At 34.6% G+C, this 20,363-nt stretch overlaps 1 protein-coding gene across 1 annotated transcript in view; it reads right to left on the reverse strand.

Annotated features, from left to right (window-relative positions):
* LOC149804813 (cathepsin L-like) overlaps window positions 1-20,363 on the reverse strand; it is an 85,571-nt gene that overhangs the window by 47,964 nt on the left and 17,244 nt on the right. Inside the window, exons 4-7 of the mRNA XM_089944867.1 lie at window positions 11,003-11,168; window positions 9,907-10,020; window positions 1,644-1,786; window positions 834-930 (exon numbers count right to left, since the gene is read on the reverse strand). Of these exons, the coding sequence (XP_089800993.1) occupies window positions 834-930; window positions 1,644-1,786; window positions 9,907-10,020; window positions 11,003-11,168 (520 nt within the window). The remainder of the gene's footprint in view (window positions 1-833; window positions 931-1,643; window positions 1,787-9,906; window positions 10,021-11,002; window positions 11,169-20,363) is intronic.

The raw sequence follows: 20,363 nt of genomic DNA on the forward strand, positions 1-20,363 counted from the left end.
ATGTGATACACATCTTAATGTAATCAGTCATTTGTCTGCTCTGTGGGATTTTGTAAGAAACCCATGTCTAGATGAGCTTATATGCTGTAGAGTGCCACAATTGTGGTAAGTGAAATTTATATCTCAATATAATCCAATATTTATTCACTTTGTGAGAATCTGTGGAACCCCACTTGTTGGTGAGCTAAAATGTTATAGATACCAGAACTGGTGAAGTCACCAAAAATGTGCAAAGGTGCATGGAAGTCTACTTTAATAAAGTCTGAATTCACAGTTCCACATGAGATGTACAATATGTATATGGTCAAGAGTGGAAATCTTTGTACAGAAACAATTTTTAAGCCAGTTATCTTGACCTTCACCCTTTTGACCCACAAACTGATAGGCTTCTTCCTTAACTGATATGAAACCCATCCAAAAAAGTTGGCCCAGGACTAAAATGTTGAACTAATATATTTTTTTCAGTCATAGCTACCTTAACCTTGGACCTTTTAACCCCCAAAATCAACTGGCTTCTCCCTAAACCTAAGTATAAGCCATTTGCAAAGACTGGTAAAGGCATACTGTGTACAACTAAAGTTGTTACACAGGAATCAGATAGGTCATTTATACACTCAACCTTTTGGCAGGAGTATAGAAACAAAAAAGTTGATACTAAAAAGACAGATGTTATACGTAACAGTTTTTGGAATTCTTGGTATCAGCATTATATTAGCTGATTGGGTATCAGTTTCTTTGCTTAATAAAATTTAATATGAGCGGCTAATAAAGACCATTAACCAATGATTTTATGAGCTATGTACACTAAGTGTGGGAGAAAAAGACATTATTACCTTGTTCCGAGAGTGAAATTAGCTCTTTCTTTTTGATGGCCCACTGTCCCTCAATGTTGCCTGTAGTGCTGAAGGCCCAACAGGAGCCACAAGAACCCTGGAATTGTCAGAAAGACTACTTTTAGTAATCTCATGCAAGTGTCTCTGCTTCATCTCATTCACACAATATTTACACATAACATTATCATCCTAATTGATCTATTATCAGTTTTTGAAAAATATCTACTATAAACCTCATACACAATGCAGCCTGCATTAAACTATTTTTGTGATTCATTGGAGAATTTCAGAAAGGAAATTTTGATTTATAAGATATTTAAGTTTCTATGAATCTTGCAGACATGTTGTAACAGATTTATTACAATGGTGCCACTGATATTTTACCTCTAGCGAAGAAATTTATTTTTCCATTGGAAGAGACAAAACCTACATTACTAAAAGCATTTGGACTACTCAAGTTAAGACTTAACTCAAAATTTTTACATCTGATTGGTCAATTAATGGACACTAGCCAGTCATAAGTCAGATATATGAACTGAATCTAAGTCTAACTGCAAGAATGATTTTGTAATCTTGGAAAAACATACCTGAATGGTTTAATTAGAAGAAAATGAAGAGCAACATAGATCAATTGAGAGGCATTTAAATCCTTAACTTTTCCTTGATATAAACAGCTAAATATGCCTGACATAATAAGAACATAGATACTTATAGCTGAATGAACACTACAGAAGACAGCCAATACATACTCTTGACAGGTATGAGAATATATACAAGTCAATTTGTACCAGTATTAAATAATCAATGAACCTGGTTTTTGACAGGTGTAACAGCATTGTGATCCCTCCAGTCAAATGCATCAGGTATAGGCCCCACTGGGATCTCAGCTTTCCTCATTCCCTCATTGGCCCTTAGGTCCCATGGCTTTCCCACATAATGATGAAACTCATCCTCTACAATAATACATTACTGAATGAGCTTAACTCTAAGTCACCACTTTTTCACTGTAAAGACCATTAATCCTATTTTGTGGTTCTCTTTTACCACATATACTCATTTATAAGTCCAGTTCAGCCACAAATTGTTAAGACCTAGATCTGCCAGCACATAATGGGTCAGCAGATCTGGGTCTATGCAGTTAGCAGTAATCAGTAAAACAAAAAGCATGTCCCCTGGTCTGTTGGTGCATTATGCGATGGCAGATCAGGATCTATGTTGTTTGCAGTTGGATTCATCTTATTAATGAGTGTATATGGTACCAAATTTCACCATCACAACATTAACAATACTAACATCTGGCACAGAATTTCACTAGTAAATCTAAGACAAAAAATTAAAATGTGGTATTATGTTTGTATTTACATGACAACAATAATAACTTGAGGAACAACTTGCTCACATAAATATACTCCCAACCATCATCATCACTATCCCACACCTGTCTAATGATTGAATTGAGTAAAAAGATTGCACAGTTCTTTGGAAAGTAGTACGAGGAAATGGATCCAAGGAAACTTAATAAAAGCTATTACATTCATAATATTCTGTCATGCTGCTGTGAGTAAAAAAAGCAGCAAGTCTGAAAACAATAATGGAAGCATAATGATTTGTCAATGTGTGTGTCTTTGGATGATGACCATAATTTGTACCAAGTTTCATAGCAAACCTTAAAACAAGAGTTCCTCAAAGGACTGATGCTTTATTGCTCCCCAACTCATGTCCAGGAATCCAAGATATGACCATTTCTTTTTCATTTCTGCTGAGTGCCAAAACCATCTTTGATATTCTTGAGTGATAAGATTTTCAAATTAGCCAGTGTGGTAGTCATAGCGCATCCAAGATCTGTACCATTTTCACTTATGACAAATATCATTAGAAGACTTTTGGTGAAAACTTTATGTTCATAAGATTTTCAGTATATTTATTATGGCAGTAATATCTGAGGTTAGATCAGCACTATTCAAGACCATCATAATTAGTCTCTGATGCAAACCCCATGTCAATATGACTTTCCACTTAGGAGGAGTAGCAACAAGAAGATTTTCAAGATGACTGCCATGGTGGCCAATCTGGATGTCAGATTGCCACCATTTTGATTTAGGATCAATCAGACATCAGTCTTCTACTGAAACCCCATATTGATACGACTATCCTTTCAGGAGGAGTAGTGATAGCAATATTTTCAAGATGGCTACTGAGGTGTCTACAATGGATATATGAGGAGCTAAACTTGTGCTGACTGATGGACACAGCAAGATGGGCAATGGATGATAGGCCATCCCACAAGTTCTTCTAGTCTATGGCCAATAGAACTAAAAGGTACAAGAAAAACTGCAGAACTAGTTGCAACAATGCAATTGTGTCATACACTGCAATGAGCTACAAAACAAAAAGGGTAATAAGTCCCCAAAAAATGTGATGGGTTGATCAACAGAATAAAAATTCATAATGTCTGGACATGGTATGGGCAGAAAAGCGTAGGGAAAGGTGAAAAGCTATCATCCCATGCTTGACTTCATTTCCCTTTGCGACTTATCCACCATTCATTGCAAAAGGGAAATTATGTGGAGTATATTCATGATGCTGTCCCTCAGGCTCCCAGTCCAGAGTACATGGCCACTGAAGTCTTGGAGTTGGCCAATAATGTAGCCAATGACAAACTGAATAAGCTCCTACCAGGAGTGACCATTATCTAGGGTAGTGTCAGGGCCAACATCCAGGCTGTTCTTCTGCCCAAGAAAACCAAGCAGGCTAAGGCTAAATTAGCTGTTTCCCAGTGCCAATCATATGCACATCTACAAATGATGACCAATTCCATTGCCATCCATCAAAACCTGCTGGACTAGTTGTGCTAATGAGATCATGTCATACACTCCATTAAACAATGTGGACAAAAGGGTAATAATCTAACAAAACCTGTGGAAGCAGAGGGATTTTTTTTACATGTACATCTTTAAGTATGACCATAAATTGTCCTAATATTTACCAAGCTTCATAGCAATCCATCAAAATCTGCAAGAACAGTTGTGCTAACAAGATTTTGTTATACACTGCATTAAGCTACAATGGATTAACAGAGGTACATGAAGACTTCTTGATGTTATAAAAATTGGAATATATCATTAAATGAGGGAAAACTGGATGTACAGTTACAGCTGTATTCTGCCCATGGACAGAATGTGGTGTGTGCTGATTGTCCATACAGTACTGGTGCACTATGGAAATATATACAGCACTGCTTCATGGTAAGTACTAATTATAGGTTACTGAATTTGTATGGGAAAATATGAATGAGTTTTTCAGAAAATACTGAAAGACCTTGTGAAGTGCAGTATTTTGTCAGAAAAATTAATTCATGTTTTCTCATACAAATGCAGTAACCATTTTATTATATGATCATTATATTTAAGCACCTAAAGCTTAATAATAAAAGACATCAAAAGGAACAATGTAATCAAATTAATGCTTTATTTAAAAAATAAATTCACAACCACAGATTCATCAATACACAATAATAGTTTTTAGGTGCACATAGCTCCACACAGCAACCTTTTAGTTGCGTGCTCTGTATCAGTTGAAAAAAAGAAATGTTGTTTTGGTCTACTTTAAATTAAAATTGAGAATCATATTGTAAATGAATGCGCATGGATTTTGTTTCTATTTTAATAAATAAATGTAAGTATATTTATTAACATTCTTATTATCAGCTAAAGGAAACATGCTTATGCCCTGTCACTCGCATCTCGCTGTAGAAGGGACCCCAGCTATTACACTGTGTGTCATCTACTGCTAGCCTAACATTGTACGAAAATAGTTACATGGGGAAAATTGAAAAGCAGTTGTTGTGTGACACTCCATTTACCCAGTGGAAATAGTACTTTTTTGTCATCTTGGATTACTGGCTCTGAGGCTTTTAGTTTCCTGCTTTTTTCTCAAATCTAGTATTTTTACAAACTTGTAAAATGTTTTGTTTCTGATAGATAAGTATTAGTCTTCGGCCTCAATACGCTTTTCTATGCTGTATTGTTTTAGCCCCTAGAGAGCACTCATCATTGTCTTTACCATTATATTTGCAAAAAGAAACGAATATTCTCCTAAAAAACTGTTTCAATGATCAGAATGGAATTTTCGATTACTGCATCTCTCATGTTTATTGCTGACATTGTGAATATCATGTTCATTCAAATTGCTTCTTTGAAAGTTCATTTCTGACTCAGTGAACTTGTTCAAATCATTAACTTTATCTTCTATATCTTCTGGAATCTTCTATACATGTACTTTCAAATGGATGAAACAACTGCTTCAGTTCATTCACAAACAAATTTAATCAACCAAAACCTAGAGCATATACTACATGAATATACATGTTCTGCTTACAAAGTAGTTCCTAATACACTATCTTAAGGCACATGTATCGTGCATGTGCATGCAATATGAAGGTATTCAGTATTGTAAACTACTGCCTGATTCTGACAATGTAAAATTAACTGACACAAAACTGAGCCTATAATAAATAACATTATACAGCTAATGAATGTAGAGAATTAGTATATATGATTAATAATTACAGTAAGTTAAGAACAGTTTAAACAATGCAGTGTCGCCCACATAAGACAGATCATGTGGGAACAGCTTGAAGGATGCAGCTAAATGACTAGACTATATTCCTGCCACAAACTTATTACCCTGATTTGGCCTTCTTAAGTATATAATGGCTGTAAAATAACCCTGGGCAATGATTAAGCATATATTTTCTGGAAATGCACAGAAAGGTGACTACTGGTAGTCCTCCTGATACTCCTTGATATCTTCCCACCAACCTCAGCCCTGAAACCTTCTTTTACTTACTATTTCACAAATATATAAAATCATCCCTTTAGACCTCCCTTACCTAACCTTTCAAACATATATAAAATCATCCCTCAAGAACTCTCTTCTCTCCACATTCACACAGATGTAACAATAATGCAGATCTTAACAAATGCTAATAATAATAATAATAATAATAATAATAATATTAATAATAATTCATTTTCTAAGGGTACATCTCTTTTTTAGCCATATACAGGCAAATCTCATGAGACCCTCACTGTATAAAGTATTAAATACATGTATGCAATATTTATAAACCCCAAAAAACCCACAAATGTATTAATGTGTGGGTTGTTATACAAATATTTCATTTGTAGAGATCATGTGAGCTTTCATGTGCCAGAATAAGTCTGCCACAAACATTCCATTATGCTGAGATTAGATAATACAGCTTTTAGATCCTGAAGATGATTCACACAGAATCAGATCTGTAATTGGGTATGCATTGGTCACAAGATGGTTCACACAGAATCAGATCTGTAATAGGGTATGCATTGGTCTCAAGATGGTTTACATGGAATCAGATCTGTAATAGCCTGGGTATGCATTGGTCTCAAGATGATTTGCATGGAATCAGACCTGTAATAGGATATGCATTGGTCACAAGATGGTTTACATGGAATCAGATCTATAATAGCCCAGGTATGCATTGGTCTCAAGATGATTTACATAGAATCAGACCTGTAATAGGATATGCATTGGTCTCAAGATGATTCACACATAATCAGACCTGTAATAGGGTATGAATTGGTCTCAAGATGATTTACATGGAATTAGATCTGTAATAGGGTATGCATTGGTCTCAAGATGATTCACATATAATCAGACCTGTAACAGGGTATGTATTGATCTCAAGATGATTTACATGGAATCAGATCTGTAATAGGGTATGCATTGGTCTCAAGATGCTTTACATGGAATCAGATATGTAATAGGGTATGCATTGGTCTCAAGATGATTTACATGGAATCAGATATGTAATAGGGTATGTATTGATCTCAAGATGATTTACATGAAATCAGATCTGTAATAGGGTATGCATTGGTCACAAGATGGTTGACATGAAATCAGATCTGTAATAGGGTATGCATTGGTCACAAGATGGTTCACACAGAATCAGATCTGTAATAGGGTATGCATTGGTCTCAAGATGATTTACATGGAATTAGATCTGTAATAGGGTATGCACTGGTCTCAAGATGATTCACATGAAATCAGATCTGTAATAGGGTATGCATTGGTCACAAGATGGTTTACATGAAATCAGATCTATAATAGGGTATGCATTGGTCACAAGATGATTCACACAGAATCAGATCTGTAATAGGGTATGCATTGATCTCAAGATGATTTACATGGAATCAGAAATGTAATTGGGTATGCATTGATCTCAAGATGATTTACATGGAATCAGATTTGTAATAGGGTATGCATTGGTCTCAAGATGGTTCACAGAGAATCAGACCTGTAATAGGGTATGCATTGGTCCCAAGATGATTTACATGGAATCAGATATTTAATAGGATATGTGTTGGTCTCAAGATGGTTCATACAGAATGAGATCTGTAACAGGGTATGTACTAATCTCAAGATGATTTACATGGAATCAGATCTGTAATATGATACGCATTGGTCTCAAGATGATTTACATGGAATCAGATCTGTAATAGGGTATGCATTGGTCTCAAGATGGTTCACACAGAATCAGACCTGTAATAGGGTATGCATGGCTCACAAGATGGTTTACATGGAATCAGATATGTAATAGGGTAAACACTGATCTCATGATGATTTACATGGAATCAGATCTGAAATAGGGTATGCATTGGTCTCAAGATGATTTACATGGAATCAGATATGTAATAGGGTATGCATTGGTCTCAAGATGATTTACATGGAATCAGATATGTAATAGGGTATGCATTGGTCTCAAGATGATTTACATGGAATCAGATATGTAATAGGGTATGCATTGGTCTCAAGATGATTTACATGGAATCAGATATAAAATAGGGCATGCATTGGTCTCAAGATGGTTCACACAGAATCAGATCTGTAATAGGGCATGTATTGATCTCAAGATGATTTACATGGAATCAGATCTGTAATAGGGTATGTATTGATCTCAAGATGATTTACATGGAATCAGATATGTAATAGGGTATGCACTGATCTCTAGATGATTCATACAGAATCAGATCTGTAATAGGGTATGCATTGGTCTTAAGATGGTTCACACAGAATCTGACCTGTAATACAGTATGCATTGATCTCAAGATGATTTACATGGAATTAGATATGTAATAGGGTAAACACTTATCTCAAGATGATTTACATGGAATCAGATATGTAATAGGGTATGCATTGATCTCTAGATGATTCATACAGAATCAGATCTGTAATAGGGTATGCATTGGTCTCAAGATGGTTCACACAGAATCTGACCTGTAATACAGTATGCATTGATCTCAAGATGATTTACATGGAATCAGATATGTAATAGGGTAAACACTTATCTCAAGATGATTTACATGGAATCAGATATGTAATAGGGTATGCATTTATCTCAAGATGATTTACATGGAATCAGATATGCAATAGGGTATGCATTGATCTCTAGACGATTCATACAGAATCATATCTGTAATAGGGCATGCATTGGTCTCAAGATGATTTACATGGAATCAGATATGTAATAGGATATGCATTGGTCTCAAGATGATTCACACAGAATCAGATATGTGATAGAGTATGCACTGGTCTCAAGATGATTTATATGGAATCAGACCTGTAATAGGATATGCACTGGCCTCAAGATGATTCATAAAGAATTAGATCTATAAGAGGAAACACATTGGTCTCAAGATGGTTCACACAGAATCAGATATGTAATAGGATATGCATTGGTCTCAAGATGGTTCATATGGAATCAGATATGTAATAGGATATGCATTGGTCTCAAGATGATTTATATGGAATCAGATCTGAAATAGGGTATGCATTGGTCTCAAGATGGTTCACACAGAATCAGATCTGTAATATGGTATGTATTGATCTCAAGATGATTTACATGGAATCAGATATGTAATAGGGTATGCATTGGTCTCAAGATGATTTACATGGAATCAGATATAAAATAGGGCATGCATTGGTCTCAAGATGGTTCACACAGAATCAGATCTGTAATAGGGCATGTATTGATCTCAAGATGATTTACATGAAATCAGATATGTAATAGGGTATGCATTGATCTCTAGATGATTCATACAGAATCAGATCTGTAATAGGGTATGCATTGGTCTCAAGATGGTTCACACAGAATCTGACCTGTAATACAGTATGCATTGATCTCAAGATGATTTACATGGAATCAGATATGTAATAGGGTAAACACTTATCTCAAGATGATTTACATGGAATCAGATATGTAATAGGGTATGCATTTATCTCAAGATGATTTACATGGAATCAGATATGTAATAGGATATGCATTGGTCTCAAGATGGTTCACACAGAATCAGATATGTGATAGAGTATGCACTGGTCTCAAGATGATTTATATGGAATCAGACCTGTAATAGGATATGCACTGGCCTCAAGATGATTCATAAAGAATTAGATCTATAAGAGGAAACGCACTGGTCTCAAGATGGTTCACACAGAATCAGATATGTAATAGGATATACATTGGTCTCAAGATGGTTCATATGGAATCAGATATGTAATAGGATATGCATTGGTCTCAAGATGATTCACACAGAATCAGATATGTGATAGAGTATGCACTGGTCTCAAGATGATTTATATGGAATCAGACATGTAATAGGATATGCACTGGCCTCAAGATGATTCATAAAGAATTAGATCTATAAGAGGAAATGCACTGGTCTCAAGATGGTTCACACAGAATCAGATATGTAATAGGATATGCATTGGTCTCAAGATGGTTCATATGGAATCAGATGTGTAATAGGATATGCATTGGTCTCAAGATGATTCACACAGAATCAGATCTGTAATAGGATATTCACTGGCCTCAAGATGCAGATGATTTTAGATCCACTGTAACCCCTAGGTACAATTTTCTTGATTATACTGAAATATCCACAACAAACAACTGTTATGTTACTTATGTAAAATTCAACAAATGGAAAAGAAACCTGAAGTTTTATGTGATGTCACCCATGCAAATTTTTGTTACCTGTCAGATCAGCAAATATGGTGGCCCCATACTGTGCTGTACCCTTCTCTGTTGCCTGAAGTTTCTGAGCTTTCTTCATATTATTACAGAAAGTCCAAAATCGTTTGTGTTCAGCTGAAAAATCAAAATAAAATTCATTTAATTGTTCAGACCTAAAAATGAACAAAACAATTTCAATTCTTCAACCAATTAAATGTCAACCTCTATTCAGAATGCATGTCAACTGTCAACCTGTATTTAGAGTGTATATCAACTTTCAACCTGTATTTAGAGTGCATATTAACTGTCAACCTGTATTTATAATGCATATTAACTGTAAACTTCTATTTTTAGAATGCATAATAACTGTAAATTTGTATTTACAATTCATACTAACACTGTAATTACAATACATATTACATGCCAACATGTATTTAGAATGCATATTAACTGTCAACCTGTATTTAGATTGCATATTAACTGTCAACCTGTATTTAGATTGCATATTAACTGTCAACCTGTATTTAGAATACATATTAACTGTCAACCTGTATTTAGAATGCATATTAACTGTCAACCTGTATTTAGATTGCATATTAACTGTCAACTTGCATTTAGAATGCATATTAACTGTCAACCAGTATTTAGAATGCATATTAACTGTCAACCTGTATTTAGAATGCATATTAACTATCAACCTGTATTTAGAATGCATGTTAACTGTCAATTAACTGTCAAACAGTATTCAGAATGCACATTAACTGTCAACCTGTATTTAGATTGCATATTAACTGTCAACCTGTATTTAAAATGCATATTAACTGTCAACCAGTATTTAGAATGCATATTAACTGTCAACCTGTATTTAGAATGCATATTAAATATCAACCTGTATTTAGAATGCATATTAACTGTCAACCTGTATTTAGAATGCATATTAACTGTCAACCTGTATTTAGAATGCATATTAACTGTCAACCTGTATTTAGAATGCATACTAACTGTCAACCTGTAATTAGAATGCATATTAACTAAAACAACTTAAATACTTATTATCTTTAAGTTTGACAAAGTAAAGTTTCAAGTAATCTTTAAACAGACATAAATATATTTTTACCTTGTTTTGACCCATATGACTTTTTGTACATTCTCTGGAAGTCAACAAACATAGTGTAGTTACAGCTATCCTTCCCCAGAAGTGAATTCGCTCCATTCATATCGGTATCCATAGCTTTCACCTCCTCTTTCTCCCCAGGTGCCATCGGATCTACCAGCTGCTCTGTCTGAAATATGCACAGCAATGTTTGAAAATAACTTTCAACACCTTCTGGACCTAAGGCCTGCAACTATTGAAACAAATAGCAAATTCCTTATTGGTCTTGTTTTCAGCTGTGAGACAGTTCACAATTCTTAAGACTGATAAGACATAGTGGAATCAGAAGAGATAACTCAGTTTCATTGAATAGTGATCAATATAGTAGATCATTCTAAAGCTAAAAATCATAGAGTGGATTACTCTCATGACAACAGTAATCAAGAGAGTTGATCACTCTCACAGCAATAATCATAGAGTGGATTAGTCTCAAGACAACAGTAATCAAGAGAGTTGATCATTCTCACAGCAATAATCATAGAGTGGATTACTCTCATGACAACAGTAATCAAGAGAGTTGATCATTCTCACAGCAATAATTCACATGATGTAACTAAGCGGCAAGTATTGAAACATATATCAAAATGACAATAATGTAGCAAATGCTAATAATGAAAAATGAGAGAGGAGAGAGGGGGGAGAGAAGGGGGAACAATGACAGCATTTGTGACTGGAATAAGTTATTGAATTGTCCAGTATCAGTTACAGACTATAATACATGTTAAAGAATTTCCATATTTTTCATTTTCATCACCCTTTCTCCAAAGCAGAATATGCTAGTACTTGGATATGGAACTTGGAGTAATTTTCTCATCAAATCAGTTTGTTGCTAGCTATACATAGGACAAAATGTAATGATATGCAAGGTGGTTCCTATCCCGCCATAGGAATAGATAGGGTGGCAGCAAGTTGAAGGCAGTAAATATCATCTTTTAGTGTGCTTACATTATATTGCAATCTAGTATGGAAAAAAATTGGGCTCAAGGACTAAAACAAAGCATTTTACTGGATTCAATACTTGGCCATAAACACTTTTTCAAAACACTTGCTGCATTGGGTATCCTGTTCAGCAGTGTTCCATAAGACCATTGTTGACAGTATAACAGATAAGTTAAAAGAATTTACGTTACAACTGCAAGTGACTATATTATTTAAATGTTAAATGTCATAATTTGTTTGTTCTGACACCAGTGGAGGGAGTTATTCAATGAGGTAGTTCAGAGTTTGCCTAATTTTAACCGTAAACTGTGTCAATAAACTTTATCACCAAACTACAGATTTTCTCACCTATTGTTAAAAAAGAGAGATTTTGCCAACTCGTGCATTTTTGAAGTCCTCTTGTCTCTTCAAGCCAAATTTAAAAAAATATTTTAATTTATCAATGAAAACCAACTCATACAATACAAACACATCCCAAAATGGGCTGGACACAAATTATATTTAGTTTTGATAAAATATGGTTACTATGTTTGGAGTTTAGTTTTTAATGGCTATTCAAGATGCTATTATTTGTAAAATGCTATTAAATCATAGATCAGTATTTTCACAAACAAGTTTAGGAACATAGGTATACTCCGCCTAACACTGGTGATGCGTGCATCAACAGTATAATGAAGAGCAAAAATATGTATGATGAAGCAATTATTCCCATTGTAATAAATGTATTAGATTGGGATATGTGCACTTAAGCCAAAAAATATCAACAAGGTTTAACAAAAACAGTTTTATAAATTTAATTACAACTGAAAACATACAGTATACAAACAACAACCCCCTCAGTTTGTCACATTTTTAAAGCAACTGAAAAGTAATAAAATATTTTAAAGACATTCTACAGACTTAGTACATACACTACTGCAGGTAATAATATAGTTCTGTCATGGAGATGTGATCTGATTGATACAAATGCAGACAAAAGACTAGAGTAATGCAGTTATCTAGCAGTGTCAGAGATGCTCAGTAAAGCTGTGTGCACCTCTTATTAATGGCCCAGGATAACCACAAGTGATGACATAAAATTGAATCACAGATGACTTGTAACAAAAAAGCTTCTAAATTATTTGACAATGTAAAAATGAAATAATGTTAGAGGGATGTACCTGTATTTGTTACTTTCTTGTTAGTATGAAAACAAAGTCACACTTTATTAACAGGAATGGACTTAATAATAATTTCTTTTTCATATATTGTAATTTCATTCAAGGTACATGTATTACAACATATTTTATGAAGAATAGGGAGGGAGCCATTAGCATCATCAATAGCTGAACTGAAGTAATTTAATAAGTTAGACTCATCAATTTCATTATAAAGCAAACGCAAACATTACTTGCAACTTGTAGAATTAGAAGGCTGTCTGTTTTAAAATTGAATGATTTTCTAGAGGTATCCCATTCAACAAGCACTGTGCATTTCAAGTACTCCTAATAAGACATTCAACAAGCACTGTGCTCATTTCAAGTGCACCTAATATCCCATTCAACAAGCACTCTGCATTTCAAGTACTCCTAATATCCCATTCAACAAGCACTGTGCTCATTTCAAGTGCACCTAATATCCCATTCAACAAGCACTGTGCTCATTTCAAGTGCACCTAATATCCCATTCAACAAGCACTTCTCATTTCAAGTACACCTAATATCCCATTCAACAAGCACTGTGCTCATTTCAAGTACACCTAATATCCCATTCAACATGCACTGCTCATTTTAAGTACACCTAATATCCCATTCAACAAGCACTGCATTTCAAGTACTCCTAATATCCCATTCAACAAGCACTGTGCTCATTTCAAGTACACCTAATATCCCATTCAACAAGCACTTCTCATTTCAAGTACACCTAATATCCCATTCAACAAGCACTGTGCTCATTTCAAGTACACCTAATATCCCATTCAACAGGCACTGCTCATTTTAAGTACACCTAATATCCCATTCAACAAGCACTGTGCTCATTCAAGTGCACCTAATATCCCATTCAACAAGCACTGTGCTCATTTCAAGTACACCTAATATCCCATTCAACAAGCACTGTGCTCATATTAAGTGCATCTAATATCCCATTCAACAAGCACTGTGCTCATTTCAAGTACTCATAATATCCCATTCAACAAGCACTGTGCTCATTTCAAGTGCTCCTAATATCATAATCAACAAGCACTGTGCTCATTTCAAGTACACTTAATGTCCCATTCAACAAGCACTGCTCATTTCAAGTACACCTAATATCCCATGCAAACAAGCACTGTGCTCATTTCAAGTACACTTAATGTCCCATTCAACAAGCACTGCTCATTTCAAGTACACCTAATATCCCATGCAAACAAGCACTGTGCCCATTTCAAGTACACCTAATATCCCATTCAAACAAGCACTGTGCTCATTTCAAGTGCACCTAATATCCCATTCAACAAGCACTGCTCATTTCAAGTACACCTAATATCCCATTCAACAAGCACTGTGCTCATTTCAAGTACACCTAATATCCCATTCAACATGCACTGCTCATTTTAAGTACACCTAATATCCCATTCAACAAGCACTGTGCTTTTTTCAAGTGCACCTAATATCCCATTCAACAAGCACTGCTCATTTCAAGTACACCTAATATCCCATTCAACAAGCACTGTGCTCATTTCAAGTACACCTAATATCCCATTCAACAAGCATTGCTCATTTTAAGTACACCTAATATCCCATTCAACAAGCACTGTGCTCATTTCAAGTACACCTAATATCCCATTCAGCAAGCACCGTGCTCATACTAAGTGCATCTAATATCCCATTCAACAAGCACTGTGCTCATTTCAAGTACTCATAATATCCCATTCAACAAGCACTGTGCTCATTTCAAGTAATCCTAATATCATAATCAACAAGCACCGTGCTCATTTCAAGTACACCTATTGTCCCATTCAACAAGCACTGTGCTCATTTCAAGTACTCCTAATATATTAATCAAGATTTTCAAAGGTGGCCATGATGGTGGCTATACTGAATGTCCATATAGAACCATTTTCATTTACATGTAGGACCAACTAGAAGTCATTGTATGATTCTGGTGAAAATCCCAAGTAGCTATCTCAGCATTAGCAATATCTCTAAAGACGGCCACTGTGATAGATGTCCAAGTGGCATCATTTTCACTTAGTATCAACTAGACATCATAAGAAGTATTGTGGTGAAATCCCATGATGATGCAGCTTCTGTTCAGGCAGTGTAGTTACAACAAAACTTTCAAGGTGTCAGCTGTAGCAGCCGTATTGGACATAAGATCAAATACATTCATTTTCATAAAGACCCAACTAAACATCATAAGAAGTCTTTTAGTGAAAACCCCAATTATTATGACTGTCCATTTAGAAGGAGTAGCAATAACAAGATTTTCTTGATGTATCACATTCAGCAACTGCTGGGGCTTTTTTGGAAGTCTGAACAGCAATATTTTCATTCAGAACCAATCAGACCTTGGCATGAATGTGTATATAAAGAACCAATCAGACCTTGGCATGACTGTGTATGTAAAGAACCAATCAGACCTTGGCATGACTGTGTATGTAAAGAACTAATCAGACCTTGGCATGAATGTGTATGTAAAGAACCAATCAGACCTTGGCATGAATGTGTATGTAAAGAACCAATCAGACCTTGGCATGAATTTGTATGTAAAGAACTAATCAGACCTTGACATGACTGTGTATGTAAAGAACCAATCAGACCTTGGCATGAATGTGTATGTAAAGAACTAATCAGACCTTGACATGAATGTGTATGTAAGAAACTAATCAGACCTTGACATGAATGTGTATGTAAAGAACCAATCAGGCATTGTCATGAATGTGTATGTAAAGAACCAATCAGACCTTGGCATGAATGTGTATGTAAAGAACCAATCAGACCTTGGCATGAATGTGTATGTAAAGAACTAATCAGACCGTGACATGAATGTGTATGTAAAGAACCAATCAGGCATTGTCATGAATGTGTATGTAAAGAACCAATCAGACCTTGGCATGAATGTGTATGTAAAGAACCAATCAGACCTTGGCATGAATGTACATGTTAAGTTTCATACCAATCTTTCTTGTAGTTTATTAGAAGTGATAACACGTTTTTGCTAATGGATGGATGGATGTCAGATGATAGACAACAGCTGAGCTAAACACTCAACACTGGTTGAGAAAGTCAAACAACCAAGTATTTTGATGATGATTTTCAAAGTCTGTTTATACAGAAAAACCCATTTTGAAAGAGCACCCTTTCAGCAAAAAGTCACTGTCTCTAAAGACAGATGGTATTTCATGACAGGTCATAACAATATATTATCAATAAATCCAAGCACAGAGAATCTGGTCTCTTGGGACAGGTAGTATTTTATAGTAGTGGTCTTTCAAGACAGGTTTTACAATAAAGGATCAAAATTTTCTTCCTTGAAAAATATTCTTTATCTTTATGTTTTGTATTTTGTTGTTTCTTATATATATGATAGACCATTTCAGACATGTTCCCTTTTTTGATCATCTATCACCAGTCAATATAAGTTTCTGTGTGTGTGTGTGTGTGATTTGGATTTTTAGCATAGCTTAAACAGTTTTTCAGTCACATCGCTATGATATCTGCAGTGTGGCAGTTTATAGTGATGTCTAGCACTGGTGCATCATGCTGCAGACATGTGGCTTGATGTCCCACCCAGTCATATTATCCTGACACTAGGCCGACCATGCCTAACACTAACTTCTTAATGCTGAGCGCCAAGCGAGGCAGCTGTTAGTACCATTTTTATAAGTCTTAGGTATGACTCGGCCCGGGATCAAACCCACAACCTCCCGCATCCGAGGCGTACACTCTAACCACTAGACCACCAGAGCAGTCAAAAGTTTCTGTAACATTACAATAATGATTCCATAAACAAATGAAAAATATACAGTATATACTAGCTTATAAAATGTGGCCAAACGCAAACTGCACTGCACTGGCAGGTCAAGGTCTTGCACTTTGTTAGGAGTAATCAGTGGAATAAACAACACAGACCCTGATCAACATGCACAGTATGTTATGGCAAATCAGGATCTTTCTTTGCCATTCGAGTCGACTTATAGGTGAGTATATATTGTACAAAACATCTCCAACTGATTAAAATCAATGCTTAACATGTTCTTGAACTCTTAGTTTCCTCAGGCTGTACATCCTCATAACCATGATTCATGGCAGTCTGCATCATCAGGATTCATGGCAGTGTGCATCTATATAATTTACTTGTTCCCTATGGTGGTTTTGTTTAGTTTGCTTTATGTACTTTCCAATATCATGCAAGCATATACAAATATCCTAGGATTAAAATGCAGACAATCAAATTTGGGACAGCATTCATTCACCAGTTGAAGCAGAATGCCTATCAATTCAGAGAGACAATTAATATGTACACTGTCAATGACCCATACCCAAATTTTAAATTCAGTTGTAAGGGTCTATTTGATGAGGGTTGATTCTGCCTAGCATGTTTGAAAGACGATATCAGTGTTTACTTAGTGAATAAATTACATTTACAGTTGACACCTTTTTTGTTTATTTCAACTAAAAACATGTGATAGTTTGCTTCAAGTATATCAACACAAAACAGCATGCTAATGAGTTGGAATCATTGGACAAATTATTTAAATGGAATTGTAGAATATTTTATACCAGGTCAGATTCTAGCCAATTACATGAATACATTATATTACAACGATGACTTGCACTTGCATAAAGACACAAGTTCTTGTCCAGCTGAAAGGGGATGCTCTCTTTTGTAAAGCTCAAATTTATTCAATTTAGCAGGAGAATGTTTAAGCGTAACAGGTAATGACTTGTATTTCATTTATAAGTAAAATGCATAATGCTTCTTTAACATCCTTAGGTAGACAGTTCCAAATGATTGGACCCAAGGAAGCAAAACTATTTTAATAATTATTGGGGAGGGGGCTTATGAAGAAGAAAGTTATTAGATGACATACAGTGTAGCATCAATAGACTAGAAACTGTATCAGTATTATTTGTCCTTATACTGAACATATCATGTATACAGTTAGGCATAGAACCATTAGAAACTTTACTCATAAATTTAGACTTTGTTCAAAATATTGTTTCATACATAGTCATGATCTTCAATCCTTCATACATTCATGGACATTATCATCTCTGTTGTCATGGACATTATCATCTCTGTTGTCATGGATATTATCATCTCTGTTGTCACTGACATTATCATCTCTGTTGTCATGGACATTATCATCTCTGTTGTCATGGATATTATCTCTGTTGCCATGGACATTATCATCTCTGTTGTCATGGAAAATTCTGATGACTCGTTTTTGAAGTCTTTCCACTTTTAACAACTTTGTTTTAGAAGCATTACCTCCTATGATGTTGCAGTAGTCCAGATGAGGTTGAATATAACTTTTGTAAAACAATATCCTGTGGCTGAAGGTTAGAAACTCTGTACTTTTTTTCATAACAACCAGATATTCTTAGCCATCTTTTTGATAACATTACTGATATGCTAATGTATTGTTATCAACTTGAATCCCGAAGTTTATCTTGCATAACATTTTTCAGTTTCATGTCATTAAAGTGAAGTATACTTCACTAAAATACCTAATTTGCATATTAGATCACAATCATATTTGTCACTTATAAGTGGTGAGTATAAATTACCTATAAACCATGTGTAATTTTCATACAGGTATGCACACCCAGCTGCACAATTAAATTTTCATCAGCAGTACACAATTTAAATTAGTCAAATACTTTCTAGAAATGGTCTATATATGTACCAAAGATTGCCATCTGCGACTGCTATATATGTGTGCTCTTACACTGGATATAGGGCAACTCACAGCCTATTCAATAACACAAATTTTATCTTGTGCACATAACATTAATCTGTTCACTTGACATATATGAATGACCATATAAAGGTATGAAGCCATGATATTCACATAGAAGACATGGATTCATGAACATGTGCAGTTCATATAACATGCATAAAGATATAAAATGATGATATACTGTTCATATAACATGCATAAAGATATAAAATGATGATATACTGTTCATATAACATGCATAAAGATATAAAATGATGATATACTGTTCATATAACATGCATAAAGATATAAAATGATGATATACTGTTCATATAACATGCATAAAGATATAAAATGATGATATACTGTTCATATAACATGCATAAAGATATAAAATGATGATATACTGTTCATATAACATGCATAAAGATATAAAATGATGATATACTGTTCATATAACATGCATAAAGATATAAAATGATGATATACTGTTCAAATAACAGGAATACATGAAATTATGATATTGTACTGTTCATATAACAGGAATACATGAAATTATGATATTGTACTGTTCATATAACAGGAATACATGAAATTATGATACTGTACTGTTCATATAAAAGGAATGATGACATGAAATTATGATACTGTACTGTTCATATAAAAGGAATGATGACATGAAATTATGATACTGTACTGTTCATATAAAAGGAACGATGACATGAAATTATGATACTGTACTGTTCATATAAAAGGAATGAAGACATGAAATCATGATATTGTACTGTTCATATAAAAGGAATGAAGACATGAAATTATGATATTGTACTGTTCTTTTACCTGACATGAAATTATAAAATAATGTTATTATATTGTTTATATAACAACAATAAAATTATGAAAGTGTGCCATTCATGCTAGGGACATGATGATGCACTGTAACAGGCTGTACAATCATCATACAAAATTACAACATACACCATTCATTTGGTAATGCTATATACCGCAACAGGACCCATATTATATATTTACATTAGAATACAATACACGTGCAGCTTTATGTACACAATTCTGTGACACCTAGCATGTGAAGTATGATGAAAATTATGGAAGGAATCTAGAAATATTATATGGAGCTGAACCTAAACCTTATCCTAGGCTTGAAGTCACTCGACTAGGTATTTGACATAATTGTCTTCTTGGAAACCTGTTTAGTCTTGCCAGGTCCCACCCCCCATATATTTAGAAATTAAGATAAACATCATTTTAGGTTTAACTGTCCTCAAAACTTGACCAAATGTTTCCACAGTCCTGCTATGCTGCTTTCAGAATCAATGATTCTAGACAACAACAGAGAAGCAAATGATGATGAGATTATACAATTTGCAAATGTGCTTGAATTGACCTGTATGTTATTTACACATTCATGCAGAAAAAGAGCAGCTTTGTGAAATTGTTTCAAGGTTTGTCCATTTTTAC

The sequence above is a fragment of the Sinohyriopsis cumingii genome, chromosome 2 (genome assembly GCF_028554795.1).
Source record: "Sinohyriopsis cumingii isolate HCF-2022 chromosome 2, ASM2855479v2, whole genome shotgun sequence".
Lineage (NCBI taxonomy): Eukaryota > Metazoa > Mollusca > Bivalvia > Unionida > Unionidae > Sinohyriopsis > Sinohyriopsis cumingii.